General features: G+C 40.3%; 2 protein-coding genes across 14 annotated transcripts in view; one reads left to right on the top strand and one right to left on the bottom strand.

Moving 5' to 3' along the window:
- The first annotated feature begins 118 nt into the window (after positions 1–118).
- Positions 119–5,593, top strand: txndc9 (thioredoxin domain containing 9). Of its 8 annotated transcripts, none has more exons than XM_078221920.1 (5): positions 119–320; positions 1,736–1,948; positions 2,283–2,401; positions 3,836–4,090; positions 5,139–5,593. In XM_078221920.1, the coding sequence occupies exons 2-5, from the start codon at positions 1,760–1,762 to the stop codon at positions 5,251–5,253; spliced, it is 678 nt and encodes a 225-aa protein (XP_078078046.1). In that variant the 5' UTR covers positions 119–320; positions 1,736–1,759; the 3' UTR covers positions 5,254–5,593. The 8 variants fall into 8 exon arrangements, with proteins under 8 accessions (XP_078078046.1, XP_078078047.1, XP_078078050.1 ...); XM_078221921.1 differs by having other exon boundaries at positions 151–324; XM_078221924.1 differs by having other exon boundaries at positions 309–1,473.
- A 4,067-nt stretch (positions 5,594–9,660) lies between these two features.
- The window catches only part of mrpl30 (mitochondrial ribosomal protein L30), a 21,571-nt gene continuing 10,440 nt past the window's right edge, over positions 9,661–20,791 (bottom strand). For 2 of the 6 annotated variants that reach the window (XM_078221918.1, XM_078221914.1), the window contains 3 exons: positions 15,795–15,868; positions 15,552–15,703; positions 9,661–12,207 (listed from right to left, as the gene is read on the bottom strand). In XM_078221918.1, coding sequence (XP_078078044.1) covers positions 15,589–15,703; positions 15,795–15,868 — 189 coding nt within the window. In that variant the 3' untranslated portion in view covers positions 9,661–12,207; positions 15,552–15,588. Of the gene's footprint in view, positions 12,208–13,256; positions 15,704–15,794; positions 15,869–18,593; positions 18,667–20,791 lie in introns of those variants that run through there. The other 4 variants (XR_013498876.1, XM_078221917.1, XM_078221916.1 and 1 more) reach the window with 4 other exon arrangements.

The following is a 20,791-nucleotide window of genomic DNA, read 5'->3' as shown; positions in this document are numbered from 1 at the left end:
AAATTTTCACACATCCTCCTGCACTGGAATACTTTATGTTGTAATGTTCCCTTTTTGCGAGCAAACCGTTTGCAGGAGAAGCTGAGATAAACACTTCGTAATTTTTGGTATTAACTCCACCTACAAGTGACTTTATTGGAACATAAAGATAGATATGAAAGGAGGAGAGAGGGCTCACTGCTCCATCCTGCAGCCCGGCTCTATTTCGGTTTGGACCGGATCTGAGTCTGTTGCCAGGGAAGCTGACAGTGACCTTTAACCTCGCTGTCAGATTGTGGCAGGAAACGGTCGGTGGGAGAGTTCGGGCCGTATCAAACCGGGTAAGTAGCGAGCGAAGGAGGGCCCAGTGTCTGCCGCTGCCCCGAGCCGTGATGCCGCTGTATTTACAAAGAGAGCCGAGGGTGGAGGCTCCATGTTTAGCGCTGGGCGGAGGCCGGGCTGCTGCGTGACTAAGCCTCAGCATAGCGGTGGCAGTTGGAAAGTTGCGGCTTCACCGTGCACACAAAAACGCCAGCTCGCTTTGGTTTGATTTCTTCCCCCCTCTGAGCCACTTAGATAGAGGTTCAATACTTTGAGTCGTGGGGTTAAGCCTCTAATGTTCACGGTCCGAATTTTCGGTATTTGTAAAGTGCAGCCTACGTCATGGGATCGTCGAGTTTTTTTGGTGAAGTTTTATCATACGATTGTCCTGTTCGGGTTAATGATAATCGATCCTGGTTTTGTCCAAATAGACTTCTTCATTCCTTTCCTTGTGTGCTAACTACTCCGGCACACGACAGTTAAGAATATGCTTTAATAGTTACAATTCTGGGTTACTTTTAAAATAAGACATAACCACATTAAAACAGGCTAAGTATAAAATTATTTTTTTCGAGGCTGGCATATTCAACATTGGCTGCTCTATGTAATGCGGGAGAAACCATGCAAAAAAGGAAATAATCCCCATATTTTAAATTGAAACCAAAATCCTAACTTTTGGTAAAATTTGAATTTAATCCCTTTTAAAATATTGTAGACATATTCAAACCTAAATATAATATCCATTTTAGTTATATTGTATATTGAGTCATTTGATTTAAATGGGTTTAGTGTTGACGCCTTGTATTTTTTCGATTACTGAAGAAGGCTTTAGGAGCTTTTTGTAACAGGTCATCTGCGTGGTGAAAGATAATTAATACGTCCGACAGTCGGGAAGGTGACAGTATATTTCCCCTTCTTGCATCATATTTATTGTCTGTCTCCTTTTTATTGAATTGGTCCTCTTTTTATCCTCTTTGGATATTTTTTCCCTTGGGAGTACTCCGAGGAAAAAAGGGTGGAGAAAACAAGAACCACTACTCAGTGAGAGAGCAGCACTTATGGAAACAAAGGAAGTGCAGCAACCGATGGAGGGGAGAATTTTAAAACTGCAGCAGCTGAGGGTGGAAAGAATGTCAATAGGTCCACTGAAGAAACTGGGTCAGGAAGAGGAGGGTGCGGAATTGGAAGGAAATTATTTTTGTAGATATATTGGTATTGAAGTTAATTATGACGTTTTAAGTAGAAATAGTTTGATTTTTGTGTACCAAAAACTTTAATGTGCGCTATACTGAAGATTTAATTAGATGGTTAGAACTGTGTAATTAAAACTGCTACCTAATTTTGGTAAAATACAGCTTCATGACAATAATAAACTTAGTATTGTAATATGCTTTTTTTTGTTTAAACATGTATGTCCGCATGTATTTTCCTTTAGGCATTGTATTCCTAATTCGCAAGAATGGCAAGTAACCCCTCGATGGCTATGCTCAGTAAAGCTCTTGAGCAGCAAATGCTGCAGACAACTGAAATAGTTGAACAACAACTAGATACAGAGATTGAGAAGTTTGAAAAGATGGACGCAGATGAACTAGAGAAACTCAGAGAAAAGAGGCTTGAATCAATGAAGAAAGCACAGCACCAGAAACAGGTGGAAACTTTCATTAAGCAACAACAATTGGTTTATTGGTTCGAAATAGAGAACTAGAATGTTCGAGAACTAGAATAGTATTTTGTGGCATCCAAGAAATTTTGCGTTAATTTTATTGTCCTAAAATATTTTTCATAAGTTCATCAAATAACGTAAAGTGCAGTATTAACTCGAGCAAATATTTCAGTTTTTAAACTACTGACTGATTTATCTCTCAGGTGGGCTGTGGGAATGAAATGTAGCTTTCAAATTAACTTGTTTTAGTATAACAATTTAAACATAATTTTGCACTTTTTTGATACAAATATTACACTAATATTTTTTTCATATGCAGGAATGGCTTTCCAAGGGCCATGGTGAATACAAAGAGATTCCCAGTGAAAAAGATTTTTTTCAAGAGGTCAAAGAGAGTAAAAATGTGGTTTGCCACTTTTATAGAGATACCACATTTAGGTGAGGAACCAAATTTTCTCTAGCAAGACAACAAAACCGAATATGGTTTGAACTTGGGAAAGAGGATATTTATAATTGTGATTATTTGAGTGTCTGGCAAATAAGACTACCAAGACTTCAATTTTATTAAACCAAAAGAAAATATTCTTCCCTACTATCCTCAAGATTCCCATCTCCACATCAGATAATGGAAAGTGGTGGATGATAAAAAAAAAAATGCCAGCAGCTCTGCTCGTTATTGCAGTGCTGCTGACAAGATCACTTGATGTTAACTCGTGCACATGACGGAGGCTGCTGGTCCAGGTCCAAAGTACTTCACTAAATCTGATCCACCCAACTCCTTCTATCGGCACCCCACCATGAGTGAAGGTTTGTCTCTGCTTAGTAATTCAGCAGCCCCCAAAGTACTAATTTCAGCATATGAACGTCAAAGACAATTGAGTAGGTTAATTAAATGTGCACATTTCATTGCTGAGTGGAGTATATATAATAGCAAGTCATAAGTTTGCAGTTTCAATGAGACCAAATGGAGCAGTGCCTAAAGAATCTGGTGGATGGGAGAGAGAATTTGAGCTGGGAGATAAGCTATTTGAGAACGAGAAGAATGGACTTTCTAGCCCATCCCATTAGTTTCTTTGGGGGATAACTTGCAACATGGTCTAGTATAAGTCGGATGCCCCATAAAAATAGAGCAATGTAAAATTAGCCCTGGAGAGATTTCATACAGCATCACCCTCCTTCCTATTTTCTTGAAATATTAAGTAATTATCCAGTAATTCTTTGAAACCACGGTTGATCTGACATCAGTCATTCAGTACTGTGGAAAAGCATTCCAATGATTCATTGCATGAAAAATGTTTTCCTGCATATTGCTTTTCTTGAAATTAGCCTTTGTATTCAACTTACCCTTCAATGTAAATAATTGATAAATGATCTTTCCTTCATAATTTGGAAGACTATAGTTTTTTTTCAAAGTTTATTTATTAGTGTCACAAGTAGGCTTACATTATCACTGCAATGAAGTTACTGTGAAAATCCCCTAATTGCCCCACACCAGCGCCTGTTCGGGTATACTGAGGGAGAATTCAGCATGACCAATACACCTAACCAACACGTCTTTTGGACTGTGGGAGGAAACCGGAGTACCTGAAGGAAACTCACGTAGACACTGGGAAAACATGCAGACTCCACACAGTGACCCAAGCCAGGAATCGAACCCGGGTCTCTGGCGCTGTGAGGCAGCAGTGTTACCCACTGTACCACCCCGTGGTTGGTGTTGTTTCAACCCTGCTATCATCTGATACAGCATTGCCCCAGTATTCAAATGTGGTTGAATTATTTTATTCCTTATAACTTGTGCATTTGTATTTCTGTGTTTGTGAAAATTTTGAAGTGAATTCGCTGTGTAATTTTATTTTGCTCTTTTATGTACAGATGCAAGATAGTAGACAAGCACTTGGCTATTCTAGCTAAAAAGCATTTTGAAACCAAGTTCATTAAATTAAATGCAGAAAAAGCTCCTTTCCTTTCTGAGAGATTACGAATCAAAATAATTCCAACAATGGTTTTGGTGAAAGATGGAAAAGCTAAAGATTACATAGTTGGGTTTGATGACCTTGGTTGCACAGACAACTTCACCACTGAGACTTTGGAATGGCGACTGGGCTGTGCTGCTATCATTAACTACAGGTAACACTCCCTGATTTTTAGTTTAGCTGCACTAATGCATAAATTTGATTTTCAATCTGGGTGACATTAATATTTTAAAAATCTTAATTACGTTTGTGTGATAGAAATGAAGTTCTTAAAAACAAAAAAAATCTCAAGTTCCTTTTGGGTTTCCAGAGAGAAAACATGCCTAATTTCTCTATGCAAAGCTAAACATATTAAACATTTTGGATTTTAGAAATGATATATCTGCTTTAGAGAGGAAGTATAGGTAGAATACTGTTATCAAAATATTTGCCCACTCTTGATGAGGGCAGTGCTTAGTTGTGATACTCTGCCCTTACACTCTCAAATGTTACTGAAGAGTTTCACAGCCATCAAAATGCTCTTTCCTTCAGCAACATGGCAGCCAATTTGCACACGAGCAACCATCAAATGAAATAATGACCAGAGTCTGTTTTTCATACAAATGTTGGGCAGGATACCAGGGAAACTTCCTGCTCATCTTCCAAAAGCACTATAGAATCTTTCATATCACCCGAGAGGACGGATGGGACCTTTGTTTGAAATCTCATCGGGCAACACCTCTGATAATGCTGCAATGAGTCATTATTGCTTTGCATACTTACTTATTTGCTGTAATCTGTGGATTGGAACATGAATAACATCTTTCTGACTCCAAGTGTGAGTGCTACCACTGAGACAAGGCAGCAGCTACTGGTGAAGTGCCAATTGACAGACTCTAAAAAATTTTGTAGAAAAGTTAAAAGTAAAGTGGAGTCAGTTTTGTATAGGATAGCTCATCTCTGTGAACATCATTTGTTCACTGTTTGTTATAGATTTTTACGAAGTTAAACAGGCTGTTTTGCCAGTGATAGTTGTCATATAATTCCTTCCAGAGACGACTGCAATTTTCTGATTCAGATTTCTTGCTTTAGAGAAAACACTATTTAAAGTAAATGTTGCAATTGTTTTTACCTTGTTCCAAAATATGACTTTGTACATAATGGAGTTTATGTTTCAGTTCAAGAATAAAACAAATGATTGAAATCTGATTCTTTTATTTTAGTGGAAATTTGATGGAACCACCTTCCCAGCTGCAAAGAAAAAGTGGATGCATCACAAAGATGGAAAAAAGGGCAATTAGAGAAAGGAGCAATGATTCTGATTCGGATGATGATTAGACTGTTCTCAGTATGTTTCTTGATCCAAGCTTCAAATTTAGTCTTTTTTTCTGTCCATTGTCAATCTTTAATTTTACCAGATGCCATACAAATTTTAATTTTTGTAGACTAATAAAACTGCAAGTACAATTACATTGTAAACAGTGACTGTCAGATATTGACTGCTGAATTGTTTTTGTTTTAAATGTTCCATGAATGTTGGTAGAAAGTCACCTATTTTGCTACAATTACATTGTAAGACTATTTTTTGTAGCAGATGGACAACTACAAAACACTTGCATCACTTATTAGATAAATGAAGATCATACTTAATAATAAATTGGAAAGACATTTGCTAATTTTCAAAGTCTTGAATTGTTGACCTGTAGGTTACAGGGTTCTAGGTGCTATCTGCAATGAAATTTGCAATTATTCTTAAAAACATTGAAGTGGTAGATTTTTTTGATCAGGTAGGGCATCACTGTCAAACCTGTTCCTGTCTAAATACTGCATACAGATTAGGAGCAGGCCATTCTGCCCTTCGAGACTGCTACGTCATTCAGTAAGGTCATGGCTGGATCTGATTGTGACCTCAACTCCACTGCTGCCCCAATAACCTTTGATTTTCTTGTTTGTCAGAAATCTTATCTACCTCCTTTCTTAAAAAGAATCAAAGTCCCTGCCTCCACTGCTCTCTGGGGAAAAGAGTTCCAAAGATACTCAACCCTCAGAGAGGAAACATTTCTCCTTATTGCCATCTTAAATGGGAGATTGCTTATTTTTGTAAATTGTGTCCCTTAATTTTAACCTCCGCTGCAAGCGAAAATATCCTTTCAGCATTTATTCGATCAAACCCCTTCAGGATCTTGTACGTTTCAATAAGGTCACCTCTCATTCCTCTAAACTCCAATGGATATAGGCATAAACTTTGCTCATAAGATAACCTCCCATCCCAGGGATCAATCAAGTAAATCTTGTCTGAACTTAAATAAGGAGATCAAAACTGTAGACGGTACTCCAGATGTGGTCTAACACCTTTTGCAACTGCAGCAAAACATCCCTACTTTATTATAAAAACAGAAAATGCTGGAAAGAGAAACAGTTAATGTTTTTAGTTCATATGATTCTTTCAGAGCTCTGAAGTCATATGGACTTGAAACATTGTTTCTCTCTCCACAGATGCTGCCAGACCTGTTGTCTTTCCAGCATTTTGTTTTTATTTCTGATTTCCAGCATCCACAGTATTTTGCTTTTATCTCTACTTTTATATTCCATTCTCCTTGCAATAAATGACAACACTCCATTTGCCTTCCTAATCATTTGCTGTATCTGTGTACTACCTGTGATTCATGTACCAGCAAACCCAGATCCCTCTGTATCTCGAGTTCTGTAATCTCTGTCCATTTAAATAACATGCTGCTTATCTATTGCTGCTGAAGTGGAGAATTATTATACTTCATCTGCCAATTTTTTGCCCAGTCACTTAACCTATCTATGTCCCTTTGCAGATTCCTTGCATCCTCTTCACAACCCACTTTCCAATCTATCTTTGTATTGTCAGCAAATTTAGCAACTATACATTCGGTCCTTTCACCCAAGTTTGATACCATTTGTAAATAGTTGAGGCAGCAACATGATCCCTATGAAACTACACCGGTTACACCTTGCCAACCAGAAAATGACCCATTTATGTCTACTCTTTTTTTCTGTTAGTTGGCCAATCCTCTATTCTTGCTGGTGCGTTACCCCCTACACTATGAATACTTATTTTGCATAGTAACTTGATATGGCACCTTGTCAAATGCCTTCTGGAAATCAGAAGTACAGTACATAAGTTCCCCTTTATCCATGTTGCTTGTAACTTCCTCAAAGAACTCCAACAAAATAGTCAAACATGCTTTCCCTTTCACAAAGCCATGTTGACTCTGCCTAATTGCAGTGAGATTTTCTAACTGTCCTGCTTATCAATAGATTACAGCATTTTCCTGTTATTTCCTTTCAGTCTCCTTTCTTGAATAGAGGGACATTTTCTATTTTCCTATCTGATGAGATCTTTCAGAATTTTGGAAAATTAAAACCAATGCATCTATTATCCCAGCAGCCACTTTCAAGACCGTAGAAGTTCACCAGGACCTGTGGCCTTGTCAGACTTTAGTTCTAATATTTTTTGTCCTACCCTTTCCTTGGAGTTTGTAATTGTTTTTATTTCCTCCCTACCTTTCACCTTCTGAATGACATTTATTTCCAGGATGTTACTCATATCCTTCCCAATCAGAAGATTGGGAAGGCTATAAAAACAAACAGAGGATAACAAAGAGAGAAATAAGGAAGGAGAGGATCAAATATGAAGGTAGGCTAGCCAGTAACATTAGGAATGATAGTAAAAGTTTCTTTAAATACATTAAAAACAAACGGGAGGCAAAAGTAGACATTGGGCCGCTCCAAAATGACGCTGGTAATCTAGTGATGGGAGACAAGGAAATAGCTGAGGAACTTAATAAGTACTTTGCGTCAGTCTTCACAGTAGAAGACATGAGTAATATCCCAACAATTCAGGAAAGTCAGGGGGCAGAGTTGAATATGGTTGCCATCACAAAGGAGAAAGTGCTAGAGAAACTAAAAGGTCTGAAAATTGATAAATCTCCGGGCCCAGATGGGCTACATCCTAGAGTTCTAAAGGAGATAGCTGAAGAAATAGTGGAGGCGTTAGTTATGATCTTTCAAAAGTCACTGGAGTCAGGGAAAGTCCCAGAGGATTGGAAAATCGCTGTTGTAACCCCACTGTTCAAGAAGGGAACAAGAAAAAAGATGGAAAATTATAGGCCAATTAGCCTAACCTCAGTTGTTGGCAAAATTCTAGAATCCATCGTTAAGGATGAGATTTCTAAATTCTTGGAAGTGCAGGGTCGGATTAGGACAAGTCAGCATGGATTTAGTAAGGGGAGGTCGTGCCTGACAAACCTGTTAGAGTTCTTTGAAGAGATAACAAATAGGTTAGACCAAGGAGAGCCAATGGATGTTATCTATCTTGACTTCCAAAAGGCCTTTGACAAGGTGCCTCACGGGAGATTGCTGAGTAAAATAAGGGCCCATGGTATTCGAGGCAAGGTACTAACATGGATTGACGATTGGCTGTCAGACAGAAGGCAGAGAGTTGGGATAAAAGGTTCTTTCTCAGAATGGCAACCGGTGACAAGTGGTGTCCCGCAGGGTTCAGTGTTGGGGCCACAGCTGTTCTCTTTATATTTTAACGATCTAGATGACGGGACTGGGAGCATTCTGGCCAAGTTTGCCGATGATACAAAGATAGGTGGAGGGGCAGGTAGTATTGAGGAGGTGGGGAGGCTGCAGAAAGATTTAGACAGTTTAGGAGAGTGGTCCAAGAAGTCGCTGATGAAATTCAACGTGGGCAAGTGCGAGGTCGTACACTTTGGAAAAAAGAATAGAGGCATGGACTATTTTCTAAACGGTGACAAAATTCATAATGCTAAAGTGCAAAGGGACTTGGGAGTCCTAGTCCAGGATTCTCTAAAGGTAAACTTGCAGGTTGAGTCCGTAATTAAGAAAGCAAATGTAATGTTGTCATTTATCTCAAGAGGCTTGGAATACAAAAGCAGGGATGTACTTCTGAGGCTTTATAAAGCACTGGTTAGGCCCCATTTGGAGTACTGTGAGCAATTTTGGGCCCCACACCTCAGGAAGGACATACTGGCACTGGAGCGGGTCCAGCGGAGATTCACACGGATGATCCCAGGAATGGTAGGCCTGACATACGATGAACGTCTGAGGATCGTGGGATTATATTCATTGGAGTTTAGGAGGTTGAGGGGAGATCTGATAGAAACTTACAAGATAATGAACGGCTTAGATAGGATGGACGTAGGGAAGTTGTTTCCATTAACAGGGGAGACTAGGACGCGGGGGCACAGCTTTAGAATAAAAGGGAGTCACTTTAGAACAGAGATGAGTAGAAATTTCTTCAGCCAGAGAGTGGTGGGTCTGTGGAATTCATTGCCACAGAGGGCTGTGGAGGCCGAGACGTTGAGCGTCTTCAAGACAGAAATTGATAAATTCTTGATTTCTCGAGGAATTAAGGGCTATGGGGAGAGAGCGGGTAAATGGAGTTGAAATCAACCATGATTGAATGGTGGAGTGGACTCGATGGGCCGAATGGCCTTACTTCCGCTCCTATGTCTTATGGTCTAAAGTGAAGACAGACACAAAATATCTGTTCAATTAGTCTGCTAATTCCCTATTTTCCATTATTAATTCTCCAGTCTCTGCTCACTTTGCTTACTCTTTTCCTTTTCAAATGCCTGCAGAAACTCTTTATGTTTTTATATTTCAATCTAGCTTTCATTAGTCTTTTAATCATTCTTTGCTGTTCTTTATATTCTAGTACAGTAAGAAGTCTCACAACACCAGGTTAAAGTCCAACAGGTTTATTTGGTAGCAAATACCATAAGCTTTCGGAGCACTGCTCCTTCGTCAGATGGAGTAGATATCTGCTCTCAAACAGTGCACAGACACAGAAATCAAGTTACAGAATACTAATTAGAATACGAATCTCTACAGCCAGCCAGGTCTTAAAGGTACAGACAATGTGGGTGGAGGGAGCATTCAACACAGGTTAAAGAGATGTGTATTGTCTCCAGACAGAACAGCTAGTGAGATTCTGCAAGATCAGGGGGAAAGCTGTGGGGGTTACTGATAATGTGACATAAATCCAACATCCCGGTTTAGGCCGTCCTCATGTGTGCGGAACTTGGCTATCAGTTTCTGCTCAGCGACTCTGCGCTGTCGTGTGTCGTGAAGGCCGCCTTGGAGAACGCTTACCTGAAGATCCAAGGCTGAATGCCCGTGACTGCTGAAGTGCTCCCCCACAGGAAGAGAACAGTCTTGCCTGGTGATTGTCGAGCGGTGTTCATTCATCCGTTGTCGTAGCGTCTGCATGGTTTCCCCAATGTACCATGCCTCGGGACATCCTTTCCTGCAGCGTATCAGGTAGACAACGTTGGCCGAGTTGCAAGAGTAGGTACCGTGTACCTGGTAGATGGTGTTCTCACGTGAGATGATGGCATCCGTGTCGATGATCCGGCACGTCTTGCAGAGGTTGCTATGGCAGGGTTGTGTGGTGTCGTGGTCACTGTTCTCCTGAAGGCTGGGTAGTTTGCTGCGGACAATGGTCTGTTTGAGGTTGTGTGGTTGTTTGAAGGCAAGAAGTGGGGGTGTGGGGATGGCCTTGGTGAGATGTTCGTCTTCATCAATGACATGTTGAAGGCTCCGGAGGAGATGCCGTAGCTTCTCCGCTCCGGGGAAGTACTGGACAACGAAGGGTACTCTGTCCACCGTGTCCCTTGTTTGTCTTCTGAGGAGGTCGGTGCGGTTGTTCGCTGTGGCGCGTCGGAACTGTTGATCGATGAGTCGAGCGCCATATCCTGTTCTTATGAGGGCATCTTTCAGCGTCTGGAGGTGTCTGTTGCGATCCTCCTCATCCGAGCAGATCCTGTGTATTCGGAGGGCTTGTCCGTAGGGGATGGCTTCTTTTATGTGTTTAGGGTGGAAGCTGGAGAAGTGGAGCATCATGAGGTTATCCGTGGGCTTGCGGTATAGTGAGGTGCTGAGGTGACCGTCCTTAATGGAGATGCGTGTGTCCAAGAATGCAACCGATTCCGGAGAGTAGTCCATGGTGAGTCTGATGGTGGGATGGAACTTGTTGATGTCATCATATAGTTGTTTCAGTGATTGTTCACCATGACTCCAAAGGAAGAAAATGTCATCGATGTATCTAGTGTATAGCATCGGTTGAAGGTCCTGTGCGGTGAAGAAGTCTTGTTCGAACCTGTGCATGAAGATGTTGGCATATTGAGGTGCGAATTTTGTCCCCATGGCTGTTCCATGTGTCTGGATGAAGAACTGATTGTTGAAGGTGAAGATATTGTGGTCCAGGATGAAGCGGATGAGTTATAAAATTGCATCTGGAAACTGGCAGTTGACGGCATTGAGTACTGAGGCCGTTGCAGCAATGCCATCATCGTGGGGGATGCTGGTGTAGAGTGCCGAGACATCCATTGTGACAAGGAGTGCTCCTGGTTCAACTGCTCCATGTGTGTTGAGTTTCTGTAGGAAGTCCGTAGTGTCGCGACAAAAGCTGGGGGTTCTTTGTACAATGGGTTTCAAGATGCCCTCGACATAGCCGGAGAGGTTCTCGCACAGGGTTCCATTTCCTGAAACGATAGGACGGCCGGGTGTGTTTGCCTTGTGTATTTTTGGGAGGCAGTAGAGATCTCCAACGCGTGGAGTACGTGGGATGAGAGCACGGAGGGTGTTTTGAAGGTCTGGATCAAAGGTTTTGATCAGAGTGTTGAGTTGACGGGTGTGTTCTTTGGTCGGATCTGTGGGTAACTATCTGTAGTGTTCCTCGTTGTTCAGTTGTCGGTACACTTCTTTGCAGTAATCCGTTCTGTTCAGTATGACGATGGCCCCTCCTTTGTCTGCTGGTTTGATGACAATGTTGCGGTTGGTCTTGAGAGCGTGAATGGCGTTGCGTTGTGCTTGGGTGATGTTCGGTGCTGTCTTGTGAGTGCGGCTGATGAATTTCGTGTTGACGCACCTCCTGATGGCTTGGGCATACATGTCAAGTCGAGGGCAGCGGCCTTCCGGAGGAGTCCAATTCGACTCTTTCCTCTTCGGTTGCACTGCGGATCTCTCTGTCTGCTGTTCCGGTTCATTAGCTGTCTCATTGTGTTCGCTGTTGGCCTCTTGGGGTTTGTGGAAGAACTCACGCAGTCTTAGTCGCCTGATGAATTCCTCTGTGTCCGCTGCGAGACTGAGGGGGTCTATTTTGCTAGTGGGGCAAAAGTTTATATTCTATCCAATCTTCTGACCTACCATTAATCTTTGTGGAATTGTGTGCTTTTTCAATTTTATACTCTTAACTTGCTTAGTCATGGATGGTGCATCCTCCTCTTCTCCCTGGAATGTATTTATGATGATTATTTTGAAATATGAAATTCAATCATTATGATCACTTCTGTCTAGGGGTACCTTCACTATGAGATCATTAATTAATCATGCCTCATTGTACATTATTAGATCTAGTATAGCATGCTTGCTGGTTGGCTCTAGAATGTGCTGCTCTAAGAAACTGTCACAGAAACATTCATGAAATCATTATCCAGGTTACCTTTGCCAATCTGAATCGTCCAATCTCTATGTAGATTAAAATCACCAATGATTACTGCTGTAGTTTTTTTACAAGCCCCCATTATTCCTGTAGATCCTGTCCTACAGTGTGGTTAGTTTGTGTGTGTGTGTGGGGGGGCTTAATACTGCCCCACACACAACTTCTTGCCTTTACTAATTTCTACCCAAACTGAGGTAATCTCTTTATTGTACCAATATCATTCTTAATTAACAAAGCCATCCCTTCGTCTTTCCTAAATGACTTGATTATTCAGGTCCCAACTTTGTCATCTTACAGCCATAATACCTGATGTTTATTTGTGCTGCCAATTCATCTGTTTTTGTTACAAAAACTTCTCTAACCTTATGAGGAACAACTAGATTGAAATGAGGGTGGGAGGAAGAACATTTTTCTTTTTGTTTTAGTTATGTTGCTTCCTGTTCCATGGGTGCTGGCTGTTGTGTGTTTCCTAAGTGCCACTTTTGTAGCTAATTGTACCCTTTATAGTACTGAGTTATACAGATAATTAAATAAACATGATTCATTAATTGCTTTTTACCATCACAGCTAGAATGGTGCCTCAGCAGCTGGTTGAGAAAAAAGGCAAAAGTAGTCACTGGTCTGGTAGGTGATTGTTATAGTGATCCTGCCACATATGGATGGAATATTGCATTACCATTAGGATGGTTGTGATACTTCATTGTCAAAATAGTCACTGGGTGACATGCTGAACCATTGCTGTGTAGGTATGTTCCAAACTGAAACACTGAATGGGAGTACGGCCATGTGTTTTTCTTCCTTCTATTCTTCTACAGCCAATTGATTAAACATATATTGTATAATAAACATTTATTCAGGATGTGGGTGTAGTTGATAAGGTCTGAACATGGTAAGCTGCTTTCTTGAACCATTATCATAGTTTGATGCATCTGTTTAAGAACCAAGCACATTAGTGTAGGGCTGGAGTCTCAAAGGACAGACATGTTAAGGCAGAATGGAAAAGGACCAGTAATGGACTTACATTTGAGTAACATTGTGTGCATTAAAGTCCCCACCAATTCATGAGTTAGCATTTGTTTTACATTTCAATGTATAGTCAATATACTATTGCTAATGCTCTTCTAATTTTCTTTCCTCTTTTAATCCACTCTTGCACTGTCTACTTAATTTGACTAATTCACTATTTTCTTTTCCACTGAACTTGTTTCTTAATCCTTAACTGTTGTTGACATAGAGTTAACAGTTTATAGTTCACCAGGTTGCCCATGCCACAATCTTGCACTTCCACAAAACTGCCAGTCAAACAAAATTCAGTTGAAAGCTATGCTGGAAATTGTCCTGCTCCGGTAAAATCTGGGTCATTACTTCCATTTGATTGATAAACAACATTTTGCATCAGCAGCTTATTTTTCAAGTACCAAAAAAGTATCAGAAAAAGCATGAGCACATAGCAAAATATTGCAGAACTTGGAAATCTGAAATAAAATATTTAGATCATGCAATATCAGAAGAGAGAAACAATTGATGTTTCAGTTCAATAATTTTTTTTATCAGAACTTAATGAACAATATTAAGTAGGTATGGAGCTAGGTAAAAGCAGGCGAAAAAGATGGTCACTGCAGTAGGGCAAGTGATTATATAACACGAGTGTTGATAGCACAAGGCAAAGAGAGATGCACAATGTTTGTGAAGCTTGTCCAGAAGATACATAGTAAAGTCTGCTTAACAAATTTACTAACTTGGAACTTAGAATGCATCATAGATTTAAGCAGAGCAGACCACCCTGCTAATTGCATATCAATGGAGAAAATCCAGCCCATACCTGTCCTGTTAAGGTGGTATTATGGTGCAGTGATAGTGCCCTGAATACTGGACAAGAAGCTCTGTATTCGAGTCCAAAGCCAGGAGCTTTTGGCCATAGACGGAGGGTTCAATGGGCTGACAAATCAGGTCAGAAATCCATCCACCACTTCCCTATTCCCAAAAGGGTACAAAAAACAGTTTGGGTGTGAAGATATACTAAAGAAAACCTCCCCTGTTTTCCATAGCTCTAGTGCACCCATCCCATATACTAGCACCTCGGAGCAATGGTCAAGGGCTGAAGTTTAATCAATGTTAAGGTCACAAGGCTGTCAATAACAAAAAGATCCAATTCTGAGCTTATTTTGATCTTCATTTGAATAATGTAGAAGGCCAAGAACAGAAGACAGGGGGAGTCTGGACATACCCTTTGTTACTTAATTTCTCTATCACCATCTTTTGCCTATACCATCTTGATGTTTGTCCTCCACCCAATCACAAATCTCTCCTTTTTCCTGCCTACTTTTCCTCAACTCTGTATCTAATAGCTCTTAATCTGTATCATTATCTAGTCCTGATGAAAGATTATTGACCTGAACGTCAACAATACATTTTCTGCAGCTGCTGCCGGACCTGTTGAGCATTTTCAGCACTGTCTTTTAAGAAATTTTGAACCGAGATGGCAGAGAAAAAATGAGACAACTTATTGGCCTGAAGAGAAAGCAATGCAACTAAAATGACAAAGCTGCTTTCTAAAATGTGCAAGGGATTCAAAACATTGAACTATTACTTTGTCTTCCTGTAATTACACATGAACTATTAAAATTTTAAACTTGTTTTATCTTGTTGGGAAGTACTGAAGTGGGCTGAACATCCGGTTGCAATACAATGTTGAAGTAGAATACATGTCACTGTATAAGTTAACCAAAATGTTATAATACACTTTTGCTTTGGTATAACATCTCCAGGAACAAATAAATAAAACTTTGCAAGGGCTGATTTCACAAGGAAAAGTAATTATCTGAAAGATCTGTGTTTACATACTTTCATCACGTTATCTAACTTAAGGTTTTTATAAGTTCTTTCATGAGATGTGAATGCCATTAGCAAGGTCAGCATTTGTTGCCCATTCTTATCATCCTTGAGAAAGGTGGTGGTGAGTTGTCTTCTTTAGGTATTGCAGTCCATGTAGTTTGGTATATGGACAGTGCAGTAAGGGAGTTAAATGTCAATGCAGAATGAATGATCTAAGCAGTATTTCCACTAGATTTTTAAAAAATAAACTTACATTTGACTTTATGAAAATATGAAATTGAATATTTATTTCACATACATGAGACACAAACAGCAGCTTTAGACACAGTGGCTTTTTACTCCAATGGTTGCAGGTGGCGTCTTATAATTAATTCCCCGGTGCTCTTCAGGCAAGTGTCAGCTAGTTCCTGCTCTGTTGGAAGTCCCTGTGGCAATTTCAGGGGTTGCACTCTGCAAAAATATTTTAAATATTTATCACTAAATCTGAGTTGCAATTTTAAAATCAAGACAATTGAATTTTATTGTATTTGTATTCACCAACCTTATAAGATGCTTGATGATTTTTAGTTTATTGTTAACTGACGGAACATTCTTATGGATTCGTGGTTGATTTGACTGGTAAAATAAGGATTTGTTTGAAATTTATAATACATTATAACATTAAATGATAATTCAGTTGAATTGCATCTACAAATTTACTTTCCAAATGGTAGACATCAGAAATTAAGTTAACATGACCAGCATGCTAAATATCTTGCTTATAACTCGATAGGTTTTGTGTTGCCAGCTCAAATCAAAAAAGTCCCCCTTTGTCACACCAGTCAGTGCTTTGAAAATAGGGAGACATTTTCAAATCACTAGTTTCCTCTTCCTTCTGATCCTAGGTAGCAAAGGCTGTATATTAGGACCTCAAAAAGTTTTACAAGTGTAAAGCTATATTACAATTTATAAGTTAACTAAAGTGTACATTGTTCCATTTTAGGTTAGCATGTATTCAATGACTGACTAGTAAGCTATTTTGTTTTAATTATCCAGAAACCTAGCAATAGAAAATATTCAATATGTAAACTATGATTGCTAAAGGTAAATGTGACCAGAAATAAGCTGCTCAAATAGAATAAGCAATCTCACTGTCACACAAGAATGTATTGCTTTTTATAGTTATCAGGAGGTAGAATAGTTATGTCCAAAAAATCTGAATTTGCAATGACTGAATTTTTTTTAAACCAAAAAAAATCTTGGTCGAGCTATGATTTCACAAGGAAATTCTGTACTGAAGTTATCTAACCAGTTTTTTAAAAAATGAAACATGAACACAACTAGCAAGGCCAGCATTTGTTGCCCATCCCTTATTGCCTTCAAGATGGTGGTGGTGAGTTGCCTTCTTGAAGTGTTGCTATCCATGTAATTTGGTAAACCCACAATGCTGTTAGGAAGTGAGTTCCAAGTTTGATCCAGTGACAATGAAGGAACATTAGAAACAGGTGTTCAGTAGGTCATTCAGCCCCTCAAGCCTGTTCTGTCATTCAGTTTGATCATGGTTTATCTACATGGCCCTGAAGATTTAAGGCGGCAGCAGAAAGTTGTTGACTCCATTATGCAGAACACTGGGGTAAAGGTAACCCTTTGAAGCAGTAGAGTTCTCGCGCGGCAGAAGAGCTAAAGTTGTCTACATGCTTTGGTGCTGGAGTGCTGATTCGGGCATCCAGGGGAATGGAGTCTTGGAGAAGAAATTGAAACCCTATGAGGTGGGCTGTCGTTGGGACCATTTGAGTTGGAGCAACTCGAGGAGAGAATTCCAAGGCAAAATCTTCAAAAGGTAAAAAGTGGAATCTCACATGGGGGGCAGGGTTTTAAGAGATATATTGACTCAGAGATTAATTATGTTTGGGTGGGTTGGTGAGACCCTGTCTTGATCGCATTTACCATTTAATATAGTGTATGATCAACTAAGTTTGCCTGTTAATTCATATGTACTTCATTAATCTTGAATATTCAAGTTTAAGATATTGTAAATTGTTTTTTCTTTCCAACCCTATATAGTGAAGTTTATTTGTTCAAAATCAATAGAATTTGCTGGCTTTACTCTGAGTAAATATCTTGAATATCAAACTGTCTCCTTTGGTCCCTCGCAGATTGTACCAGAAGTGGGGTCTGGTCCAGGATCAAAACAAAGTCATTGAACATCAAGGAGAGATGGTTAGATAGTGTCCTAGCCTCGTCCATCTTCAGCTGCTTTATAAAAGTCCTTCCATCATAATGTTAGAGTGGGGATGTTTGCTGATAATTACAGAGTGTTCAGTACCATTCATGACTCCTCAGACACTAAAGCAGTCCACTTCAGCATGCAGAGACGTAGACAACATTACAGTTTGGGTTGATAACTAGCAAGTAACATCTATGCCACAGAAGGATAAGCAATGACTATCTCCAACAAGAGACACATCCAGTTCGTTGTTTAATCATTCACTACTATTCATGATGAAATATGGTAGGACTGCAGAGCTTTGCTTGTGCAATTGCTTTGCTCTGAATTGCATACTGCTTCCCGTAGAAACAGAAAATAGGGGTAGACCATTCAGTCCTTCAAGCCTTCTCTCCATTCATTATGGTTACGGCTGATCATCCAATTCAATTGCCTGAACTTTCATATCCCTCTATTTCCTTGATCCCTTTGCCCAAGAGCTATATTTGATACCTTCTTGAAAACATACAAAGTTTTGGCTTCAACTGCTTTCGGTCGGAGTGAATCGCACAGGCTTAACACTCTCTGGGTGAAGAAATCTCTCCTCATCTCAGTCCTAAAGGTTTACCCTTTAGACTTTGACCCTCACTCCCACCCTCGGGAATATCCATCCTGCATCTACTCTGTCTAGTTATGTTAGAATTTAATAGGTTATATGAAATCCACCCCCGGCCCCATTCTTCTAAACACCAGCGAATATAATCCTAACCGACTCAATCCCTTCTCATATGTCAGTCCCACCATCCCAGAAATCAGTCTGGTAAACCTTCTCTGCACTCCCTCAAATAAGGAGGCCAAAACTGCGCACAATATTCCCATTGTGGTGGCCTCACCAAGGCCCAGTGTGATTGCAGCAAGACATCCCTGCTCCTGTACTTTAATTCTCTTGCTATGAAGGTCAACATACCATTTGCCTCTTTATTGCCTGCTGCACCTGCATGCTTACCTTCAGTGATTAGTGCATGAGAACACCCAGGCCTCATTACACATTCCCCTCTCCTAATTTATGGTCATTCACCTAATCTGCCTTCCTGTTTTTGCTAATCTCATATTTATCTTCATTATACTGCATCTGCCATGCATATGCCTACTCACTCAGCTTGTCCAAACCACACTGAAGCATCTCTGCATCCTCCTCACAGCTCACCCTTCCACCCAGCTTTGTCATCTGCAAATTTGGAGATATTACATTTAGTTCCTTCATCTAAATCATTAATATATATTGTGAATAGCTGGGGTCCTCATACCGATCCCTGCAGTACCCCATTATTCACTGCCTGCCATTCAGAAAATAACCCATTCATTCCTACTCTTTGTTTCCTCTCTGCCAACCAGTTTTCTATCCATCTCAATACACTATCCCCAATCCCTTGCGCTTTAACTTTACACACTAATCTCTTATGTGGGACTTAATCAAAAGCCGTCTGAAATGTAGGCAAGTTCTGTTTTGTAAACTTGCCAGATTGACATCTCATCTAATGTTACTCCCATCATGTCACTTCATTGAACCAGGATTGATGGCCTGACTTGATTGTAGTGATAAAGTGAGGGACATGCCATGAGATTGTGATTGGATATAGTTAATTTGTGAATGTCTCTCAGCACTTCCTGTTTTTCCCAAGCTGGTAGTTCTGTTCTGAATCTATCCCATTTAGCACGGTGGTAGTGCCTCACCACACAAACGAGAGTGTCTTCAGTGTGAAGATGGGACTTTGTCTCTACATGGCCTCTTATGACCTTTCTACCCTTAGTGCTTCTTCCAAACTTGGAGGAATACTGATTCAACAGTTGACAGAGGGCAGTAGATGGTAATCTGTAGATTTCCTTACCCATGTTTGACTTGATTTCATGCAACTTCAGAGTCCATAGTCAATGTTGAGGGCAGATCCCTCATGACTGTATACCACTGTACCACTACCTCAGATAAATCTGTCCCATTAGTGGGACAAGGCACGGCCAGGGATTGTAATGGAGAAGAATGGGACATTGGCTGTAAGGTACAATTCCATGAGTATGACTATTTTAGGATGTTGAATAGTCTGTGGTACAGCTCTCCCAATTCTGACTCAAGCCCCCAAATGCTAGTAAGGAGGAAATGGCAGAGTCTGTAGTTGTCATTTCCGGTGCCTAGGTCAATCCCAATGGTGCATCAGGTTTTATTCCTTTTTGACTTTTCTATAGTGATTTGGTACAACGATGGAGCTTGCTAAGCAATTTTAAGGAACAATGAAGAGTTTAGAGTCACACATGGCCATACTGGGTAAGGATTTTTAAATTTATTCATTCAAGGGATTTGGGCTTATTGACCACTGCTAATTGCTTTTGAGAAGGTGGAGATGAGCTGCCTTCTTGAACGACTGCAGTCCATGTGATTTTGTTACACTCAGTGCTTTTAAGGAGGGAATTCCAGGACTTGGACCCAGCAACATATTTCCAAATCAGGATGGTGAGTGGCTGCAAGGGGAACTCCCAGGTGGTGGTGTTCCCATGTGTCTGCTGCCCTTGTTCTTCTAGACGGTAGTGGTTGTGGTTGCTGTCAAAGGAACTTTGGCCGAGTTCCTGCATTGCATCTTGTATATCTGACACAATGCTACCACTGCAGGTCAGTGGTGGAGGGAATTAATTTTGTAGATGGGGTGCCAATCAATTGGGCTGCTTTGTCCTGGATGATGTGCACTTCTTGAGTGTTGGAGCTGCATTCATCCAGCCAAGTGGAGAGTATTCCATCATACTCCCGACGTGTGCATTGTTAATGGTGGACAGGCTTCAAGTCAGGAGGCAAGTTACTCACTACAGGATTCCTGGTTTCTGACCCACTCTTATACCACAGCCACAGCACTTATACGGCCAGTCCAGTTAAGTTTCTGGTCAATGGTAACATCTAGGATGTTGACAAAGATTTCCTTCCCTAAAAGGGCATTCGTGAAGCAGATGAGTTTTTAAAGACAATCCAGTAGTTTCACGGTCACCATGATTGAAACTAGCTTTTAGGTTCAGATTTCTTTTTAAATTAAATTCTGTGAGCTATGGGATTTAAACTTGTGTCCCCAAAGCATTATCCTGGGCCTGCGGATTTTGTAACATTACCACTATTTTACCATGCCAAAATGAGGGCATATCAGAGAAACCTGAACTTTTCAGCCTGTAAGAAGGCATGAGATAAGTTTTACAAAGCTACACAAAGTAATAAATTAGTAAAAAGTTGATCTTTAATATTACTGCATATTGGGAACAATATACACTAAAGTTAAAAGTTAAAGTTTATTCGCCACAAGTGAGGCTTACATTAACAT

Source organism: Mustelus asterias, chromosome 10 (assembly GCF_964213995.1).
Source record: "Mustelus asterias chromosome 10, sMusAst1.hap1.1, whole genome shotgun sequence".
NCBI classification, from domain to species: domain Eukaryota; kingdom Metazoa; phylum Chordata; class Chondrichthyes; order Carcharhiniformes; family Triakidae; genus Mustelus; species Mustelus asterias.
The sequence above is the reverse complement of the archived record's forward strand: the minus strand, read 5'-3'. Positions and strand labels throughout refer to the sequence as shown.